At 46.8% G+C, this 22,248-nt stretch overlaps 1 protein-coding gene across 1 annotated transcript; it reads left to right on the plus strand.

The window, feature by feature from the left end:
- Positions 1 to 394: 394 nt before the first annotated feature.
- On the plus strand, positions 395 to 21,510 carry LOC118211372. Its single transcript, XM_035388537.1, has 16 exons — positions 395 to 3,165; positions 4,840 to 4,986; positions 6,271 to 6,409; positions 7,494 to 7,897; positions 9,061 to 9,143; positions 9,305 to 9,348; positions 10,051 to 10,194; positions 11,093 to 11,140; positions 11,444 to 11,488; positions 12,006 to 12,098; positions 12,487 to 12,651; positions 15,593 to 15,817; positions 16,099 to 16,182; positions 16,969 to 17,392; positions 20,672 to 20,826; positions 21,364 to 21,510. Exons 1-16 carry the CDS (start codon positions 2,420 to 2,422, stop codon positions 21,508 to 21,510), a joined length of 3,093 nt encoding a protein of 1,030 aa, XP_035244428.1. The 5' UTR covers positions 395 to 2,419.
- Positions 21,511 to 22,248: the final 738 nt, after the last annotated feature.

Consider the following 22,248-nt stretch of genomic DNA (forward strand, 5'->3'; position numbering starts at 1 on the left):
TTGCGCATAAACATAGTTTTGTTGTATACGTTTTTTTTAGCTAAAAATATTTTTCCAAGAGTTTTAACATATTTTGACATATTGACGTATTTAAATACACTAAACAGGCGCACGCGTTTTTGTACCGTGGGGATTTGATGCCAGTAGAGATCATTTTGGAGATATCCGTGTTGAATCCATCGTGGTTCAGTGATCGTACCGGTACCTGCTGGATAGAAGCAGAGCGTACACGTTTATGGGTCTAGCCCCCGTCACATGACTGGGGCGTCGTCTCAAGCCCCAGTCACATGACAGGTGACCATGGCTTCATCTCCCTTTTGTTTGGCTGGCACGAAGTTCGAGTTCATACAAAAAGCTTCCGGTTCCTGTAATGTGAGTAACGAATTTTCTTGTGTGCATGTTCGTAAAGTGATAAATTTCAGTTTTGGCTGAAATAAAGTATGTTCGCTTGGTAGCGTCTAGTTACTCATCTATGTCACGATGACTTTTTTAAATGTACGCGGGAATCCACATCTTGCGCGTGCTGTTTGGCCGTGGTTTATTAGCTAGTTGGTTTGCTAACCAACCAGTCACATAAGCGGCAAATCAGCTAGCGATACAAACATGCCCGGTCGTTTTCAAGAGGATTGCAATTATATTGGATTGCGCGGGCTACAAACACTTCATTTCACATAGGGATCTTAATTTTATTCATACGTATACCCCAGATTGTTTTCTGTTGTTTACAGCGCTGGTTTTGCGATTGATGTGCTAGCTCGTGTCAAGTTTTCACATAGTGAATTTCATCAACACGCGCCGCTAACGTTAGCTTGGGAATGTTGGACGAATGTATATGAGAAGCCTGCAACGCTTTTTAACAGGCTTATTTAGCTGATCTTGCTGTTGCCCACTAATAGGTAATTTTTAAATGTGAACAATAAATAAACTGTCGCCAGTAACGTCAGTTTGCGAACTTAATCTATGGCACGTTCCAGATAGCGTCAGCAAGCTAATACTGCTTAACCACAAGTTTATCGTTTAGCTAACTACCTGAAAATTGGAGGATACACGTGACACAGCGAGTTTGTTTACTGATTTGGCTATCTAGTTATCTATCCATTTAGTAGTTTCCATTTAAAGAGTTCCCCGGTGTTCAATAGGCTACGTGATTGTCTGGATTTGTGAATGTGTGCTGACTGTAAAACCGTAGTAAGTAGCAGCGGGCATACAGTGTCATAAGCAATATGTTGTGTCGATAACATTTAGACTAATCTATATTTCAGCTGAAAAATGTAGATAGAAATGTAGTACGGATTTCCAACGAAACACGGCGGAGTATTATAAAAGAAAGTTATTCGCTATATTACCTGTCAGATGTACTTGTAATTTGGATCTCGTTTGCCCCGGGAAAGGGATGTTCGGTCCATTATTATTCGAGACGCTTACTTTAACTCTTGCGCAGTCTGTCGAGACCACTTTCAACACTTTGCTACACCACGTTCCCTGATATTTATACTTCTGCTGCTCCATTCATGCACGTAACTGCAGTGCTACCTCAATTTTGCGCAAAGCAGCGCTCCCTTTAATTAGCTGACCACACTTTGTTTAAGATGCTTGTATTCTGAGATTGCCTACTTGTCAGCTGGTCTGCCTGTCCATGACCCAGCTGCCAATACAGCTGCAAACCTGGCTCTTGCTCGTCTCGTGTTGTGGTCCGCGAGGGCGGAGCGTCAGTTTGCGTGTTTGCGTGTACTTTGAATGGAAGTGTGCTGTGCTGCGGAAGTCCCGCGCTCTTGGAGGCTGTGCGATTTCGTATTGAGTAACAAGTGGTAACTGAAGTACATACAATATAAACTCAAGATTTCTGGAAAGAGCTTTTTCTTACCCAGCATATGATGCTAATATATGTAATGTTTTGAATTAAACTGCGCCATTTGCAGTTAAATCCTTTCTATTTTGCAGCAATGCTGCTTCTGTTAGTATTACTGATGGTAGAGAACTGTTTCGACATTTTATTGGTACTGATTGATTAACTTTATCTCATCATGCTGGACATTGCATTTTTATTCTTTGAAGATCCAAGGAACGGCCGCAATTCTGCCCGAGCTTTTGAACGGTCTTCGGAAACGACTGGAATTGCACCTGGATTACAGTTTGATGTAGAGCCCCCACTCCCAGCGACACGCTCAGGCGCATTCCTTTGGCTGAAATAGCACCATCTCGTATCCTATCTGGAACTGTGGATAGGGTATCTGTGTAGGGGGGGAAGTGTTAGAGCAGGACACCCCGGCCCAAGGCAGCATAGGTGGGGGGAAGGGTTACAGCGCAACACCTCGGCACAAGGCAGCATAGGTGGTGGGAAGGGCCGTAGAGCCCAGCCGCTTTATGATCGTGTGCAGATCTGCGAGGGTTGAGGCTGCCCTGGCCACAGATCTCCAGAATGAAGGAGGGGCTGCTGAATCACGTGGTCCTGGACAGGGGGGCAGGGCAGGAGGACGTGGCCGGGGACACCGCCGCACAGCCAAACCAAATGGCAAGGGGACTGGCGCTAATGAGAGAACCGACTGAGGAGCCAATGGGAGAACGGACTGAGGTGCTAACGAGAGAACCGAAAGTGGCGCTATCGAGAGAACCGTCAGAGTCCCTAACGAAAGAACGGACTGAGGAGCTAATGGGAGAACGGACTGAGGAGCTAATGGGAGAACGGACTGAGGCGCTAATGGGAGAACGGACTGAGGAGCTAATGGGAGAACGGACTGAGGCGCTAACAAAAAAACGGACAGAGTCGCTAAGGAGCGAGGACACGAACGATAGCTTGGACAATGGTTTGGAGGGGACGTCGGAAGGGTCCGTCCTGCTCGAGAGCAAGGCGCCCTCGATTACCACAGACTCTGAGGAACTCCACCCTGCTGCACCCAACTGCACGGTGGAACCTCCAAAGGGCGCAGACGCGGATGGAGCCCAAGAGCCCCCGGTGGACTGGCTGGAGCCGCTGGAGGAAGATGATGATGACGACGAGGAAGAGGACGACAGGCATAGCTGGGAGCTGGATCTACTCTCGGGGGAGAGGAGGGTGAACGGAAAAGGGGAGGCGGAGGAGGAGAGCCTGGCAGGAGAGAGCGAGATGAGCGGAAGTGTGGCGGGGAGCGACAGAAACTCCGCCACCAAGGGCAGCAAGAGCGGTCTGTATGTACCTCTACTGGCAGCTTTCACTTATTTTAACATACTGCAAGACTTTTTTCATTCTGTTTGTGATGTAATTAATTATGTAATGTGAGTACATTATCAGTGTATTTGAGATGTGAGTACATTATCAATGTGTATGGAATGTGTAAGTGATTACATTATCAGTGTGTATGGGATGTGTGAGTACATTAGCAGTGTGTATGGGATGTGTAAATGGGTACATTATCGGTGGGATGTGTACTGTAAATGGGTACATTATCGGTGTGTATGGGATGTGTACATGGGTACCTTATCAGTGTGTATGGGATGTGTAAATGGGTACATTATCAGTGTGTATTGTATGTGTAAATTGGTACATTATCAGTGTTTATGGGATGTGTAAATGAGTACATTATCAGCATGTGTGGGATGTGTAAATTGGTGCATTATCAGTGTGTATGGCATGTGTAAATGAGTACAATATCGGTGTGCATGGGATGTGTAAATGGGTACATTATCAGTGTGTATGGGATTTGTAAATGAGTACATTATCAATGTCTATGGGATGTGTCAATGGGTACATTATCGGTGTGTATGGGATGTGTAAATGGGTACATTATCAGTGTGTATGGGATGTGTAAATGGGACATTATCAGTGTGTATGCTATGTGTAAATGGGTACATTATCAGTGTGTATGGGATGTGTAAATGGATACATTATCGATGTGTAAATGGGTACATTATCGGTGTGTATGGGATATGTAAATGAGTACATTATCAGTGTGTATGAGATGTGTAAATGGGTACATTATGGATGTGTATGGGATGTGTACATGGGTACATTATCGGTGTGTATGGGATGTGTAAATGGGTACATTATCAGTGTGTATGGGATGTGTAAATGGGACATTATCAGTGTGTATGCTATGTGTAAATGGGTACATTATCAGTGTGTATGGGATGTGTAAATGGATACATTATCGATGTGTAAATGGGTACATTATCGGTGTGTATGGGATATGTAAATGAGTACATTATCAGTGTGTATGAGATGTGTAAATGGGTACATTATGGATGTGTATGGGATGTGTACATGGGTACATTATCGGTGTGTATGGGATGTGTAAATGGGTACATTATCAGTGTGTATGGGATGTTTCAGTCAGTACATTATCAGTGTGTATGGGATGTGTAAATGGATACATTATCGATGTGTATGGGATGTGTAAATGGGTACATTATCGGTGTGTATGGGATATGTAAATGGGTACATTATCAGTGTGTATGGGATGTGTAAATGGGTACATTATGGATGTGTATGGCTTGTGTACATGGGTACATTATCGATGTGTATTGGATGTGTAAATGGGTACATTATCAGTGTAAATGGGTACATTATCAATGTGTAAATGGGTACATTATCGATGTGTATGGGATGTGTAAATGGGTACATTATCAGTGTGTATGGGATGTGTAAATGGGTACATTATCGATGTGTAAATGGGTACATTATCGATGGGATGTGTAAATGGGTACATTATCGGTGTGTATGGGATGTGTAAATGGGTACATTATTGGTGTGTATGGGATGTGTAAATGGGTACATTATCAGTGTGTATGGGATGTGTAAATGGGTACATTATCGGTGTGTATGGGATATTCTGTGTAAGTGATATTCTGGTCTCTGTGGTGCAGGGTTGTCCGGCGTCGCCGGCGGAGACGGCAGTCCATTGTGGATGAGGAATGGGAGGACTGGCCCGTGCTGGGGGAGGGATGGAAACGAAAAGAAGTTTTCCGTCGCTCTGGCTTCACCGTGGGCAAGACGGATACGTACTACATGAGGTACAAACAGCCGCATCACAGTCTGCTGAATTCCAATCCACTACATTACCAAGTGCTGCATCACAAACCACTGCATTACCACTGCATTACAAATCGCTGCTCTGCTGTTACATTACAAACTTTTGCATTGCAAACTGCCGCATTCCAATCCACTACATTACTAAGTGCTGCATCACAAACCACGGCATTACCTCTGCATTACAAATCACTGCTCTACTCTTGCATTGTTAACTGCTGCTTTACTGCTACATCACAAATTTTTGCATTGCAAATTTCTGCGTTGCAAACTGCTCCATTACTATCTGCTGTAATAAGAATTGCTGCAGTGCTCCTGCAATACGAACCACAGCATTACGAATTGCTGCATTAAGTAGGCTGTATACTCCAAACGATGTGCGAACTTTCCGCAAACGAACCACTGGCTGACAAGTCACCGAACAACGTTGACAGTATACTCAAAATGGACTGCGTGTTCTTCGGTTTATGTCACTCCACACCACTTGGGGGCGCAAAAACTTGTTTCGCAGACTTTCTGAGTTGCTTTGCACAACTCCTTTCACGGCAGGAATTTGAGCACATTTGCGTGATCGATCTTAAAGACGATTGTATCCTTGCAATCGAGTTCAACAGCTATTTGTTCATAAGCATTCATCTCAAAAGTAAGTTATTCCAGTTACGGCCACAACGATGCTACCACAGTCGTGTCTAGATGGGATACAGGAGATTTCAGGAAGCGGTGTCCTATCTGATTGGTTTGCCGTGATAGAAGAATTAAATAGCTAGCAAATTAGCCGGAAAGAACGGTAGCCAAATAAAAGATAAGTAACACATTTCACCATCTTTTATTTGGCTGCCTTTCTGTCCAAACAATTTATCTTTATTTTGAAGAAGGATTTAATTCTTTTATCACAGCAAGCCTATTTTGGTAGGACACCTTGTTCTGAAATCCTGTGTATCCAATCTAGACGACTGTTAGCAGACCTTTTGCAAAAAGGTTAACTACGTTAACCTTTCCTGGTATGAAATTTAAGAAGGTAGACTTAAGATTCCCAATTACTTCACGTATTATCGAAAGAGATTAAGGATAGACTTGGTTGAGGTTTCAAAACGAAAGTTTCTTTCCATTCGAATAAGGAGGCGTGGGTGAGAATGTAGAAAGTGTTAGATTTATACGGATATCAGGAAGTGTGTCTTCACACGGAGTTGTGAGTGCGTGGAAGCGGTCGCACTCACAAGGTCCTGGGCGTGGGAGAGGCTCTCATTACGCGTTTTGATGTTTCGCAGTCCGCTGGGAGACCGCTTCAGGAGTAAGATCGAGCTGGCCAAACACCTGGCAGGCACCATCGACATCTCTACCTTCGACTTCAAATCCGGGATGTTCCTGGATCTGGGGACCCTCAGGAAGATGAGGAAGCTGAAAAAGGTTTGTGTGCACGCGCACTACATTCACACACACACACACACGCACACACACACACACACACACTACATTCACACACATGCACACGCACACACGCACTGCATTCACATGCACACACACACACACACACACACACACTACATTCACATGCACACACACACGCACACACTACATTCACACACATACACACACACACACGCACACACTATATTCACACACACACACACTACATTCACACACACATGCACGCACACACTACATTCACACACATGCACGCACAGACACACACGCACTGCATTCACATGCACACACACACATGCACACACTACATTTACACACACACACACACACACACACATACTACATTCACACACATGCACACACACACGCACACACTACATTTACACACACACACACGCACATACTACATTCACACACATGCACGCACACACACGCACTGCATTGACATGCACACACACACACGCACACACTACATTCAAATGCACGCACACACACGCCCACAGACTCACACCAGATTCACATGCACACACACACACTACATTCACACACACACACATGCACGCACACAGTACATTCACACACATGCACGCACACACACACACGCACTGCATTGACATGCACACACACACACGCACACACTACATTTACACACACACACACACACACACACATACTACATTCACACACATGCACGCACACACACACACACGCACTGCATTGACATGCACACACACACACGCACACACTACATTCAAATGCACGCACACACACGCCCACAGACTCACACCAGATTCACATGCACACACACACACACACACACACACTCACACTCGCTTCATTAGCATGCTCACACACTGCAGCTCACTGTACTGTGATTTGATGATCACTGATATACTGTATCCTGGGAGACTCTGCGCATTGTATGGGCAGATTGAACAGATTATTTTGTGTGGATTTACACTGCAGATAAGCTGGGATAGCGGGATAAGCCGCAGGAGTGGCGTTCAGCATTTGTGATTCAGCGTGCTCAGGTTGCCCTGGTGTTTGTGTTTCACGTCTTCTGCAGTTTCGTAGGATGTCCCGCTCTGCGCGGAAGGGGCCGTCATCCCCCGATTTCACCAGCACCCCCTACAGGCCACAAAATGCACAGCACAGAAGAACTCCGCCTCCCCAGCCCCTGACGGGACGGCCCGGCAGCATCACCACTCCCCCACGGCCCGCCCCTCCCAACCTCACCACACCCCCGCGTCCCGTCACCACGCCCCCACGCCCCGCCCCTCCCCACCTCGTCACGCCCCCGCGCCCCGCCCCTCTCCACCTCAGCACGCTTCCAGGCCCCACCCCTCCGTTTGCCCCCAGCGGCCTCAGCAGTACCCCTCACTCCCCCCTCCACCATTCCCAGAGGCTCCGCCCAATACTCAAACAGGAGGCGGGACCCCCCGACTGCACACAGCCCGAGCTGCCTGCTCCGTAAGTAAAACTATTCCCAAATATCACTCATGCCTAAATATGTTTACACATTATTCCCAAATATCACTCATGCATAAATATGTTTACGCATTTTTCCCAAATATCACTCATGCATAAATATATTTACGCATCATTCCCAAATATCACTCATGCCTAAATATGTTTATGCATTATTCCCAAATATCACTCATACATAAATATATTTACACATCATTCCCAAATATCACTCATGCCTAAATATGTTTACACATCATTCCCGAAAATATCACTCATTCCTAAATATGTTTACACATCATTCCCAAATATCACTCATACCTAAATATGTTTACACATCATTCCCAAATATCACTCATACCTAAATATGTTTACACATTATTCCCAAATATCACTCATACCTAAATATGTTTACACATTATTCCCAAATATCATCCATGCCTAAGTATATTTCCACATCATTCCCAAATAGCACTCATGCCTGAATATGGGTGTTGTTTTGGTGTTGTTAATGATTGGTTTTTGTGTTGTTGATGCATGGTTTTGATGATGGTGATGCGTGGTTTGGGGGTTGGTGATGCGTGGTTTTTGGGTTATTGATGCGTGGTTTTGGCGTTGTTGATGAATGGTTTTGGGGTTGGTGATGCATGGTTTTTGGGTTGTTAATGACTGTTTTGGGGGTTGGTGATGTGTGGTTTTGGGGGTTGGTGATGCGTGGTTTGGGAGGTGGTGATGCATGGTTTTGGTGTTGGTGATGCATGGTTTTGGGGTTGTTGATGCATGGTTTTGGGGTTCTTGATACATGGTTTTGTGGTTGCTGATACATGGTTTTGTGGTTGGTGATGCATGGTTTGGGGGTTGGTGATGCATGGTTTTGGTGTTGGTGATGCATGGTTTGGGGGTTGGTGATGCTTGGTGTTGGTGATGCATGGTTTGGGGGGTGGTGATGTGTGGTTTTGGGGTTGGTGATGCATGGTTTTGGGGTTGTTGATGTGTGCTTTTGGTGTTGTTGATGCATGGTTTTGGTGTTGGTGATGCGTGGTTTTGGGGGTTGGTGATGCGTGGTTTTGGGGTTGGTGATGCGTGGTTTTGGGGTTGGTGATGCATGGTTTGGTGTTGGTGATGCATGGTTTTGGTGTTGTTGACGCGTGGTTTTGATGTGTTTCCAGTGGCTGCTCGAGCTGTGGTGGCCCCGTTGCAAGCAGGGAGCTTTGGAGAAAACGCCCGTCGTCCTTGTGTCTGAAGTGCAAGGGTACGTCAAAACAAAAGCGCCATTCACAGTGCCACAAATACAAATGCAGTGTTTCAGAGAAATGAAATGAGAAGAAATGGTGTCATGGTGGAGATGTGTTGGCATGGTGGGGCTGTTTGGACTCATCTCTCTTTTAATCCTCTGTTTTTCTGCTCCTCCAGCAGAGAAGAGAAAAGATGACTCTCCAAACATTGTGTTCCGGAAGGTGAGAGAACTCTCCTCTGGGTCCGCCTCTCTGGTCTTCTGGCGTTCATGCGCCTGTGGTTTCGTTAGGGACTTAACTGCGGGCGTGCTGATTACTGATTTTTGGGGCTGGGGGGCCAGTGCATATGCTTGAGTCCAGATCCACCTGTTTCAGATTAATACGCCAGGTATTTCCATGTGATAGTTGCCATTAACATTTTTTACTGGCAAAATATGAAACCCTTGGAACACATTGGAACAAATAACTGTTTGGGTCTGGGGGAGGCTAAAGAGCTAATGAAGCAGTTCGTTAGTCTGGGCGTGGGGGGGGGGGGGGGGGGGGGGGGGATATATTGCTAATAGAGCCGATTTTTAGGCAGGGGGAGAGTAAAGCACTTATTAGAGCAGTTTGTTCTGTCAAGGAAATCCACTCTTGAGTTTAGAAGGACTGCTGAGATGATGTACTTTTTATTACACGCAGCATGGAGAGAATTCACAATGCATCAGTTTAGTGCTTCTCTGAAGACAGGCAACAAGCTTTCTGGTTATATACTCTTGTGTTCACATGAGTGTTTTCATCATCCTGTTTACTTATCTCATTCTAGACCGATTTAGTCACAGACACATTCTTAAGAATGATCCCTTTAGTGTACGCAGTGATCCACAGTTAGTCCTGGGGAGGCTAATGCGCTAATGGAGCTGCTGATTGTGTTTCTCTTTGCAGTGGTTGCCCTGCGGGCAGTGCCGGGCTTGCCTGGTCACAAAGGATTGTGGGATGTGTGCTAGCTGCAGGAATGGACAGTTAAAACGTGACTCCTACAAACCTGTGCGCTGCCGGAAACGCAAGTGTCTGTGCCCCATCCGCAAGGTACCTACTCCCCACCAGCACAGGCAGCGCCATCAACACCAGCAGCACTGACAGCCAGCACCATCAACTTCAGCAACATAGATAGGTTTCACCTTCAACACCAGCAGCACAGACAGGCAGCACTACCAACACCCGGAGCACAAATAGGCAGTACCTTTAACATCAGCAGCACAAACAGGCAGTACCTTTAACATCAGCAGCACAGACAGGCAGAACCTTCAACACCAGCAGCACAGACAGGCAGTGCCCTCAACACCAGGAGCACAGACAGACAGCACAGACAGGCAGTACCTTTAACATCAGCAGCACAAATAGGCAGCACCATCCACATCTGCAGCACAGACAGGCAGAACCTTCAACACCAGCAGCACAGACAGGCAGAACTTTCAACACCAGCAGCACAGACAGGCAGTACCATCAACACCAGCAGCACAGACAGGCCGTACCATCAACACCAGTAGCACAGACAGGCAGTACCATCAACACCAGCAGCACAGACAGACAGTACCATCAACACCAGCAGCATAGACAGGCAGAACTTTCAACACCAGCAGCACAGACAGCCAGTACCATCAACACCAGCAGCACAGACAGGCAGTACCCTCAACATCAGCAGCAAAGACAGGCAGTACCATCAACACCAGCAGCACCAACAGGCAGTACCATCAACACAGACAGACAGTACCATCAACACCAGCAGCACAGACAGACAGCACCATCAACACCAGCAGCACTGACAGGCAGTACCCTCAACATCAGCAGCACAGACAGGCAGCACCATCCACATCTGCAGCACACACAGACAGCACTGACAGGCAACGTAGGTTACTCACTGTATAATTTGTTGATTTGTTGAAGTTAGATTAAAAAATAACAATTGAAGTTCTTTATTTTTCAGAAAACTGCAAAGGAAAGATTAGCTGAGAAGGAGAGGGAGAAACCTGTGGTGAGTGTTGAAGTGCTTATTCCCATTTTGCAGGTTTGGAGCTGAAGGATGAAGTGTTTATCTTGACAGTAGTGGTATTGAAATATGTACATCCTTGATCATTACATTACATTTATTTGGCAGACGCTTTTATCCAAAGCGACGTACAAAAGTGCATTTCATGCTCATGGACAACTACAAAACACAGGTTCAATAAGATACGATACTTATTTTGTACAGCTATTTCTAGCCAAGAACAGCATTGTTGAATTATGTTGTGAAGGAGTGACCAAAGCATTTTCAGACATTTTGTTTTTGTGGCAGAAACTGGAAGAGCCGTACATAGCTCCAGAAGTGAGCAAAGTGAAGGTGAGTGCGGTGCATATATTCCATTGTGTTCTGTGATTGAAAAAGATACATTTCTCATATAAATTAACTGTGTTTTGAGGGGGAGAAAGCCCAGCCCCACTGTTCATATTGCAGGAATACTTGGTAATATTTACTTACTAATTCTGACTGCGCTTACTGTTACAGTCATAGGCAATTCACTGCTGCTTTACTCATGTTTTGGAGAATAACTGTTGTGCCTGGGGTTCCCAAACTTATTTTCTACTGCGACTCCAAAATGAACGTTCGCAAATCTACGCGAGGCCAACACCCCGCCCACGCACACGCCTCGTGCCTAGCAACACCGTTTAGCCGTGACTATGTTGGCGGTACGCCCCGTCCTCTCACGCCCCATTGCTTTATTTTAGTTGGGTTGCTGTGACGTTCGACATGTGGTAGCCTACATTCACATGTTTTAAAAACTTCCAGGTGACACCACATGGCGTTGCACCCCTGCTATATGTACATATTAACTGTTTCCCCTCCTTTCCGTTTTCAGCCTTGTTCCGTGAACAAGGAGAGCGATTCAGAATTCATCGTCTGTATTGACGGTGAGGACGAGGACGCGCATGAGGAAGAGGATGAAGATGAGGTGAGAGTGCATCTTTTTTCACTTTTCTTTTTTCTTTATTTCACATACGTGTATGCAGGGGTGTCGTAGCGGGGGGAAAAGTGGGACTGACTACCCAGGGCCCGAATGGGGGGAGGGCCCTGGAAAAGCCTGGAATGATGCGTGAGACACATGGATCAAGAGAGGAAGGTGGCCCACAGAGACTGCTTATGTATAGAGCCCAGAATTTTGTGCTACACCCCTGCGTGTATGCGCAAGCGTGAAATGCTGTATACAGCGCATTGGATTTCCTTGTGTCTAACTGAACTTGAACTTAAACTTAAACTTAGTTGAACTTGAGCTTGAACTTGTGAGTGTCTGTGAAAGCGTTCTCCCCCTGTGCCCTGACCCTGCGCTCCGTGTCGCTCAGCCTGTGCTCCTGAGCCGCCTCGGCAGGGCGTGCGGGGGCTGCGCCGGATGCCTGCGCTCCGCCGACTGCGGCTACTGCGACCGCTGCGGCGACCGGCCCGGCCCGACCACGCGCCGCAGAGCCAGGCCGCCGTGTCGGCTGCGCCGGTGCCAGAGGCCCGCCAGGGTGAGTGAGGGGAAAACCCCGCGGCTGCATTCTACTGCACCTGACTGAAGACCTGAAACACATCACATTCAGGGTTATAGTGTTCTACTGCACCCGACTGAAGACCTGAAACACATCACATTCAGGGTTATAGTGTTCTACCTGCACCCGAATGAAGACCTGAAACACATCACATTCAGGGTTATAGTGTTCTACTGCACCCGAATGAAGACCTGAAACACATCACATTCAGGGTTATAGTGTTCTACCTGCACCCGACTGAAGACCTGAAACACATCACATTCAGAGTTATAGTGTTCTACCTGCATCATGTTCAGGGGTATAGTGTTCTATCTGCATCAAATTCAGGATTATAGCATTCTACATACATCATATTCAGGGTTATAGTGTTCTACATGCATCACATTCAGGGTTATAGTGTTCTACATGCATCATATTCAGGGTTATAGTGTTCTACCTGCATCATATTCTGGGTTATAGTGTTCTACATGCATCATATTCAGGGTTATTGTGTTCTACCTGCATCATATTCAGGGTTATAGTGTTCTACCTGCAACATATTCAGGGTTATAGTGTTCTACATGCATCACATTCAGGGTTATAGTGTTCTACATGAATCCTATTCAGGGTTATTGTGTTCTACCTGCATCATATTCAGGGTTATAGTGTTCTACCTGCATCATATTCAGGGTTATAGTGTTCTACATGCATCACATTCAGGGTTATAGTGTTCTACATGCATCATATTCAGGGTTATAGTGTTCTACATGCATCATATTCAGGGTTATAGTGTTCTACATGCATCATATTGCATGTAGAACACTATATTCAGCCTCCCACCTGAAGCTCTCACCTGCATTTTGCACCTAGCTGGCACCCCCAGCCCTGTTGCCCTGCCCCCATCACTCTACCCTCTCCCCCCCATCAGTGGTTGATGGGCCAGTTTTCACACCTAAGTGTCCTCCGGGTGAGAAACTCATACAGTCCCTCACAAAACAAGGCTGATTTTTCACAACCACTTCTTTCTCAGACATGCGTACTTGAACAAACCACATTTTCTAAATTGATTGGGCTGTCCCAACAAGTGACATCTCATTTTGTAGCACTAGTCACATAGTTTCACAGCAAATGAAAAACAAAAAAACTGTAAACCTTAAATGATTCCCCCCCCCTTTACCATGTTCGGCCACACATTACCGAGTGGCCTGCTTTAGTTGACCTGCTTTGTCTCTCTCTCCCTGCCCCCCTTCCCTCCTCAAACATTGAAGGAAATGTCCTTGGGCAGTTTAAAAAGTCACTCGTAGGCCCTAAATCTGTGCATACACTCTATGGTGTCTCTTCTCCCGCTGGGTTAATTGAACCAGGCACCAGAACAGAAAGCTATTTATGGGGTGTCAAGACCCAGCGTGACCACACAATACCACAAGGGTCAGGATTTCCTTCATCCCATTTTAAGTATGAATGCCAATCCATGACATTCCATTGAAATCACCCGCTGAAATATCTGTAGAAATGGTTGTTGAGGCCAGCCAGTTGGAATTTACCGCCATCACCTCTGTTGTTAAAGTAACTTTAAATTTTAAAAGTAAATTTCCCTCTTGTGGGGATATTCATCAGCTGAACTGCATTCTCTCTTAACATATGCATGTTTGGTCTCTTTAGAAAGAGGCTAAAGCCAAGAGAGGTGCTTGACCCTGCTTTCAACAACAATAGGCCACTTTAATCAATAAATGAATGGTCCGTATTTAGGCAGGCTGGTCCTTGTCATTAATGAGCCCCCTCCCCCCGCCATTCCACACCTGAACTCTGCATCGCCCAATCAGAGTAAACATCCTCAAGCCCTGTTGTCCAGGGTAAGGTATTTAAGGTCACGGGAAAGAAGTTTTCGGTTGGTTTTGGAGCCTTGGAGAAAAAGGATTTTCCTCTTTTTTTTTGGTGGTGGTTCCTCAGTTGTGTGTTCACTGCATCTGAGTTTTTCTTGCTCCTTTCCTTTTGTTCCTGTTGCACCGGATTATTGGTCTCTCTTTTCTGGTAATTTCAAATTAACATCTCATTTAATGTCTTCTGTTTTGTGAATTATAAATAGTGAGCCCACATTCTACAATGAATGTAAGACGTATGATTCTTAATTTAAATTTTCTTATTTAATACATTTTTTTAACCTTGAAAGGTGACATAGAATTTATTTTGACTTGTTGGTTCATTCCACCAAGTTACTGTAGACTGACCTGTCAATGAATTTGGTGATTTAATTGGTCATTTTCATTTTGAACAATAATAATTCAATTAAATCACATGAAATGTATTTCATGTACGTTAGCACGCAATACCATTTGTGTTCAGTATTCAGGGTGCTGAACATTTTAACAAGCGCATTTACTGTTGGACTTTGTAAGAAGAAGAAGGATGGTCAGTTGAATCTTTAGAAAATTAGGTTTATGTACAGGAAAGGCAGTTAGTCAAATACAGGAAACATGTTCTGGATTCAGCGGAGTTGGTCCGAACCCCGTTGTCGTGGCAAAAATACCTTTTTTTTCATACATTGTTTTCTGAGGTGATTTGATTTAAAGAAGCCAGTTGTCCGGCCTCCCTAAATCAACCGGTCTGCCCATCCCTAGGGGGCCTGACGTTCCTGCTCCCTAGCCAGGAAAGTCTGTTGTATTGCTAATCAGGTCTCCCTGTTTGGAATAGCTGTTGATCACCCACCCCCCGAATGCTATTCTGTAATTGAGTACTGTGCCGATCAGTGGGGAAGAGTTGCCCCTTATGCTTATAACCCGCATTGTCCCTATGATAAATTCACCGAAACTATCTGGGTGGTAGGCATGGTTGTGTGCTAGGGTTTGAGACTTGAGTGGATAAGCTTGCAAACTGCTGTCCTCACTTCCATGACAGTATGTATATATGTATGTGTGTGTGTGTGTGTGTGTGTGTGTTTCAGTTGGTCCAGCGCGTAGCCCACGAAGGTTGGATGGGTCTAGGCCGCCCGCGACCCCACTACTCCAGCAGCCACTGGGGGAACCAGCACAAACGCAAAGCATTCTGGGAAGCCTTGGAGTTCAGCGAAGAGGAGGATGACGCCGAAGACCTCGCCGGTGCAGGAAGACCAGGGGACTACAAGCTGCAGCAGGATGTGGATAGAGACGCCAGTGTTTGGACGTCCCAGGTGAGCCACAGCCCTGTGTATGGCCGGTGTCCCTGCCAATCGACAGGACCCCGTTTAACAGAAGGCGGGTCTTCATTTTCAGTGAGCTTAGGGCCCAGTCTCATAACTATGAGCTCCTAGGTTAGCAGCCTGCAGCAGTTGATAAGGAGCAGTGCATTATGGGTACAGAAATGAAATGGTGGTAAGAATCATTCTACAAATACATAATTATTATTATTGTTATAATTGATGATTATTATTTGTATTAATACTGCTGTGGTCTTCTTTCGTTTCATTCCCAGAACTGTTTCAAGGCTGACAGCCGAAGGGTAGACATTGAGAATGCAAACAGATCCTCAGGAGGAGTTCCTGACACCGGCCACTCGGTGAGCAGCCTGCAACCCCACACACTCACTGACTGCCCCAAACCCGCACACACACTCACTGACTGCCCCAAACCCGCTCACTCACTCACTGACTTGCCCCAAACCCGCACACTCACTCACTGACTGCCCCAAACCCGCACACTCACTCACTGACCTGCCCCAAACCCGCACACTCACTCACTGACTGCCCCAAACCCGCACACTCACTCACTGACCTGCCCCAAACCCGCACACTCACTCACTGACTGCCCCAAACCCGCACACTCACTCACTGACCTGCCCCAAACCCGGTCACACACTCACTGACCTTCCCCAAACCCGCACACTCACTCACTCACTGACCTGCTCAACCACTCACTTACTCCTTTTGAGGTTCCTTTACTGCCTACTGCCTTCAGAGGGAGCTGCCTTCTGTGTCACAACCACTCTGTTTTTTTTGTGTGTTTTTATAGCTCAGTAGCATCTTTAGCCAGGCTGAGTGTGTTTTTTTTTTTTTTTTTTTGATGAACAACATCTTTAGCCAGGCTGAGTGTGTGTTTGTTTTTTTTAGATAAACAGCATATTTAACCTGGCTGAGTGTGTGTTTGTTTTTTTTAGATGAACAGCATCTTTAACCTCGCTGGGTGTGTGTTTGTTTTTTTAGATAAGCAGCATCTTTAACCTCGCTGGGTGTGTGTTTGTTTTTTTAGATAAGCAGCATCTTTAACCTCGCTGGGTGTGTGTTTGTTTTTTTAGATAAGCAGCATCTTTAACCTCGCTGGATGTGTGTTTATTTGTTTCTTTTAGACCAGCAGCGTCTGTACCCTGGCGGAGGGGGCGGAGGCCGACGGGGAGGCGCTGGTAGACGAGGGGGCGGGCGTGCCCTGGGAGCCGGAGCTGCAGGGCCTCCTGGATGCCCTGCGCAAGATGGCGCTGCCGCCCCACTGGGTGGGGCTGCTGGGGGAGGGGCCGAGCCTGCAGGTGCTGCAGTGCTCCAGGCGCTCCACCATGGCCGACACGTCGCTGCTCATCGACTCGGGCTTCTTCTACCAGATCAGCGTGCAGGGCCAGCCGCTGCTGCTCACGCACCCGCTGTACCGCGAGCACCCCCGCCGCCTGCCCACCGTCGCCCACGTGGTGGCGCTGCTGCTGGACCTGGAGCGCTACGCCGTGTGCCAGGGCTACCCGGCCCCGGGCCCCGGCCCCGGCCCCTCCCCCGGTCTCGCCCCCAGCCCCGCTCCCGCCCCCGCCCCCTCGCCTTCCCAGCAGCCCTTCGTCCCCGTGCGCGCCGCCGTCTGCGCCTTCCTGGTGCTGAAGACCGAGGAGCGCTGCGAGCACTGCAGGGACGGGGCCCGGGGCCCCTGAGAGAGAGACGCACGCCACACACACACACACACACACACAGACACACTCTGGAAATACCCACAGATACACACGCACGTACTCACACACAAACACACATACGCACACACACACACACACACACACACACCATACACACTCAGAAACTCGCTCTCTCTCACGCATACACGTGCGGCGCGCACACACACAGTTGCGGACTGTTCTTTTCTACACGGCTCCATTCCAGCTGATGATTACTGATGTGTTTCCACTGAAGACCATAAATGGATCTGCGTTCCGTCTGAAGACCAGTGAAGTGAGCCGTTTTCAGAACCCTGAGAGAACCCTGAGGGAACCCTGAGAGAACCCTGAGGGAACCCTGCTGAACCGACTGCTTCGGCTCTCCCTGCCCTCGGGTCTGCGCCGGGGGAGACCACTGGGGGGCGCTCCTCCCTCACGCGGATTGGACCCGGCCTTGACCCATCAGGCTCTGCTCTGTTAGCGTGCGCTCTGAGGCCGACGGGACGCGACGCTGCCTCACAGCTGGAACGCGCGGCTGTGGGAACCCGACCCGTCGCCTCTCAGCGTCCCTCTGGCTGACCCGCGTCACGCAGATCAGCGGGAAGGGCTTTGAGCCACGGAGTTTATCACTGTTGTGGTGGGGGGGGGGGAAGAAGAGTACCTTTGAATGGGAACTTCAATATCAATTAGCCTTAAAGCCTTTGGCGAGAGGCTCTTTACGTTTCATGACTGGTTTTTTTTTGTTAGTTTATTCTCCTATTTTCGAATTTTGTACCAGATCCCCAAATAAATAATCTAGGATGGATGCATGTTCTGAAGATTTCTTTTTTCATTTGAGTTTCGACCAAGAATCTGTCGATTCGCCGTGCGATTGGGGTTCTTGCCTGTGTGGAATTGTCTTCCTTGTGTGACAGGCGTTCTGGCGTTCTTTTGAGGGGTGTGTGTGGGTACGTGTGTGTGTGTGTGTGTGCGTGCGCATGTGTGCGTGCGTGTGTGAATGTGTGCATGTATGAATGTGTGCGTGTGTGAGTGTGTGCTCGTGAGCTTGCGTAGATACAGTAGTGCATCTTGCTACGGCACTAGTGTATAGGTGAGTGACTTCGGGGTACAGATATCCTGAGTTCTGTCTGGTCTGTATGTTAGGACCTTAAAACTGCTAGGTGTGCAGCGGCAACAGTCAAAGCGGAACGTCAGGTTAAAATGAATGCAGTTTATTGTTCAGTGTGTCTAAGAATAATGACAGTATACATAGGTGCACAACGTGAGTGGTGAAATGGCTATACGTGTACAGTTAAGGTGAAGTAAAAGCAGAGGGCCACCACTTACTGGAAGTGACACCGCCTTGGTGCCTGACGTTCTTACGTAGGATGGTGGCACGTTAACCGAGAAGGCTGTTAACCGAAAGGTTGGCGGTTCGAGCCCACCCAGGGACGGAGGGCTTCTCTCTGGCTTGTTGTCTTCTTAGCTTGCATAACCATGAACGTGACCCAAAGCTGGCTTCAGATCCACGTCTCACAGTCTCTGCTGAGGAACATCTTTCTCTGGTCAAAATGGAATACAAATCCACCTTTCCCCAAACTTAGTATATCACAATTGCAGAATAAATACCTATGGTCATAGTTTGTTAAACATTGGGACCATTTAGTCCTCCAGTGTCCGACAAAATAAAATAAAATAGAATCTTGGAATCGATGTAACACTGGAGTCCCAAACAAAATTTGCTTGTCCAAACATTTGTCATTGACATGGTCTTACAGATAGAGATCATACTTTATCCGTCTCTGTTGAAAAGTTGCAATATAACAATACTAGTGCTCTAGTGTAATATTCTCATTTAATGACAATTTAGTAAATATGTAAAAGTGCCATCTACATGCTGATGAACAGAAGCAAGGCTTGCTAAGCAGGGGATCTTAGAGAATAATTTCTTCTTTCTCTTTCATTTAGTCCCTCACTTCTCTCTCTTGTCATTTGACTTTTGAGCACAGCATCAATCAGGACCCAGTTGCTAGATATGTTGATATGCTAATTTTTTACAGAAAGGACATCAAGCTTCTCTGAATCAAGTGTGTTGGTCCAAAACCATTGTGTAAAATGGTTTTGGACCAACACACTTGATTCAGAGAAGCTTGATGTCCTTTCTGTAAAAAAATGTGTAATATAGCTTTGTGTGTTAATTACTCTGTGCAACCAGAGAGTTGATTCAGTTTTTAAGCATAGCTGTTAAATATTTCAACTCTTGTAGGAATGTTCCAGATTAATGTAAATATTCTAATCTGGTAAGAAGATGTTCAAACAGGCTGTAGTGACAAATCTTATTGAGGTTCTTAGGACTGTCTTTTATAAATTGTACATTTTATATAGTTTTGTATTTCTGGTTATATTTTTATTGTTATATACCCTTAAAATATGCATTAGTGAGTGAATATAAGTTCCTCTCTTTCATGTATAAGAGTTGACAAGTATCTTAAAAGAGTAAAAGGCTGACGTGCAGCTGCTCATGTGCCTTTTTACTGGTCAGACCTGTACGTCTACATGCTGTGTTGGTGTATACATCTTCACCTTGCCCTGAGGGTAAATGGTGGTTACTAAAACAACAGTTATTTTTATTATCTTATGTATTAATGGCAGCTGGTGAGTTCAAAAAATGGTGGGATGGGAGAGATTCAAAGAATAGTGCAATGAAAAATAAGTTGGAACGTTCGGCTTTCTTCATAAGGCATTTATTCCTTTTAAAAATGCATATTTATACAACAAATAGTTGAATACCCCAATCTAAAAATACCACCCACCCCCCACCCCCCCCATGCCCCCCCGCCCCCCCACTGCCAATAACAAATCTGTGGAACCTGACAATCCCCCAAACATTGGCCATTACCTACCAACATGGCAACACTGCTGGGCCTGGCAGAGAAGTCCTGTCTTACAGAGGAGTGCTCATTTAAAGAAACAGGCATGTTATTTAGAGAGGCCTTAGCGCACAGTGGGAGGGTGAAGTCGGGTTGTTGAGAGAGGCATGTTGATTGGAACGCTGGTGTTCTAAAAAAACAAAAAAAAAGCCTTAGTGCCAAATAATTCATAATTCTCGGAATGTGACTGCAGCTCCGGCGAATTGGCGGGTTGACGCCCCGCGTCGGGCGCTTCCTAGAAGGCCTTTCACCTGAACACTGCTGTGAGGTTTCTGTGCAAAGCGAGGGGAGGGTGCTTGGGGTGGTGTTTTGCATCGAACCTCGAGAGGAACTGAAAAACCCCGTGGCGGACGCCTCAGGGACTCTCCTGCCTTCCCCCAAGCTGATCCCAGATGTATCCTCACGGGGGAACTGTAGTTATGACGCGGAAGAACACTTCCTGGAGCAGCACCACACATGAAGAGAACAGAGGAAGGGGGGAATGCTTTTAATGTAACACACACATGCTTTCTTTCTCTCCCTGGCATATGGAACCACCCCCACCACACACACATGCGCACACACACACACACACACACACACTTTTTATCTGACTCACTCATCCAGAGTTTAAAGACTGCAAAATTATTACAGCAACACTGGCACACAGTGTGTCTGCACATTAGCTGTCTTAGCTAATGGTTGCGAAACCATCGCAGCTTGTGAGCAAAAAATGAATTTGCCCCTTTGAACAAAAGTGGAGAGAATGGGGGAAGAATGTGACCACTTCCGTGATGTTTGTTGAGTCAGCTGTTTTTCTTCTTGTACACAGTATTCTTCCAAAGTGTTCACAGGAGGAACACAGAAATTCTCTGTTTTGAGTGGTGAAGAGTTGCAGATTCATACGCGCTTTTGTGTTCCGGGCAAATGTGCTCACGCCTTGGGCCTGTAGAGATTGCTGGGGGACAGACCTCCAATCCCGGGTTGGCGGGGATACTCTCCAGGGAAATTTCTCCAGGAACTACAGCGCGACACCAGCCGCGGCAGGGAGAAGCAGAGCTGGACTGACTGGTTCCAGGGAGCGCGGTTCTTCCGATGAAGGCTCGCTGCATCGCTACAGGTCACCGGAGGAAACAGGTGGGAACGCGGGCCGGTTTATGCATTTCATCTGGGATTAATACTGTGAACGTTCCACACTTTACTCCTCCTATTAAAGAAACCAGCTGTGGGCTGCGGTGTAGTACAATGGCTAAGGAATTGGACGTGCAACTCAGAGTACGAGTTCAGGTGGGGCACTGTTGGGGCAGGAGAAGGACTCTGTGGAACACCCTGAACCAGACTTCACTGAACAGTAACAATAATGTGTTTACCCAGGGAGATGGTGTGAAACTGTGTGTGTGCACAGTTAGGTACAGAGAGAGACTGTGTGTGTGCACAGTTAGGTACATGGAGAGAGACTGTGTGTGCACAGATAGGTACATGGTGAGACTGTGTGTGCACAGTTAAGTACAGGGAGAGAGACTGTGTGTGCACAGTTAAGTACAGGGAGAGAGACTGTGTGCACAGTTAAGTACAGGGAGAGAGACTGTGTGTGCAGTTAGGTACAAGGAGACAGACTGTGTGTACACAGTTAAGTACAGGGAAGAGAGACTGTGTGTGCACAGTTAGGCAGACTCGCAGTCTGTGAGCTGCAGATGGAAGCTGTGTATCAGGGCTCTGTCACCTTACTAAAAATATCCTCCATACTCTGCAGGAGAATACCGACTGATTTTAGCTGCAGCGCGGAGCTCCGCCTGGGCAGGCGGCCTCAGTGCAGCTCGCAGCATTACCGAGGGAA

This window comes from Anguilla anguilla, chromosome 13 (assembly GCF_013347855.1).
Source record: "Anguilla anguilla isolate fAngAng1 chromosome 13, fAngAng1.pri, whole genome shotgun sequence".
In the NCBI taxonomy this organism is placed as follows: domain Eukaryota; kingdom Metazoa; phylum Chordata; class Actinopteri; order Anguilliformes; family Anguillidae; genus Anguilla; species Anguilla anguilla.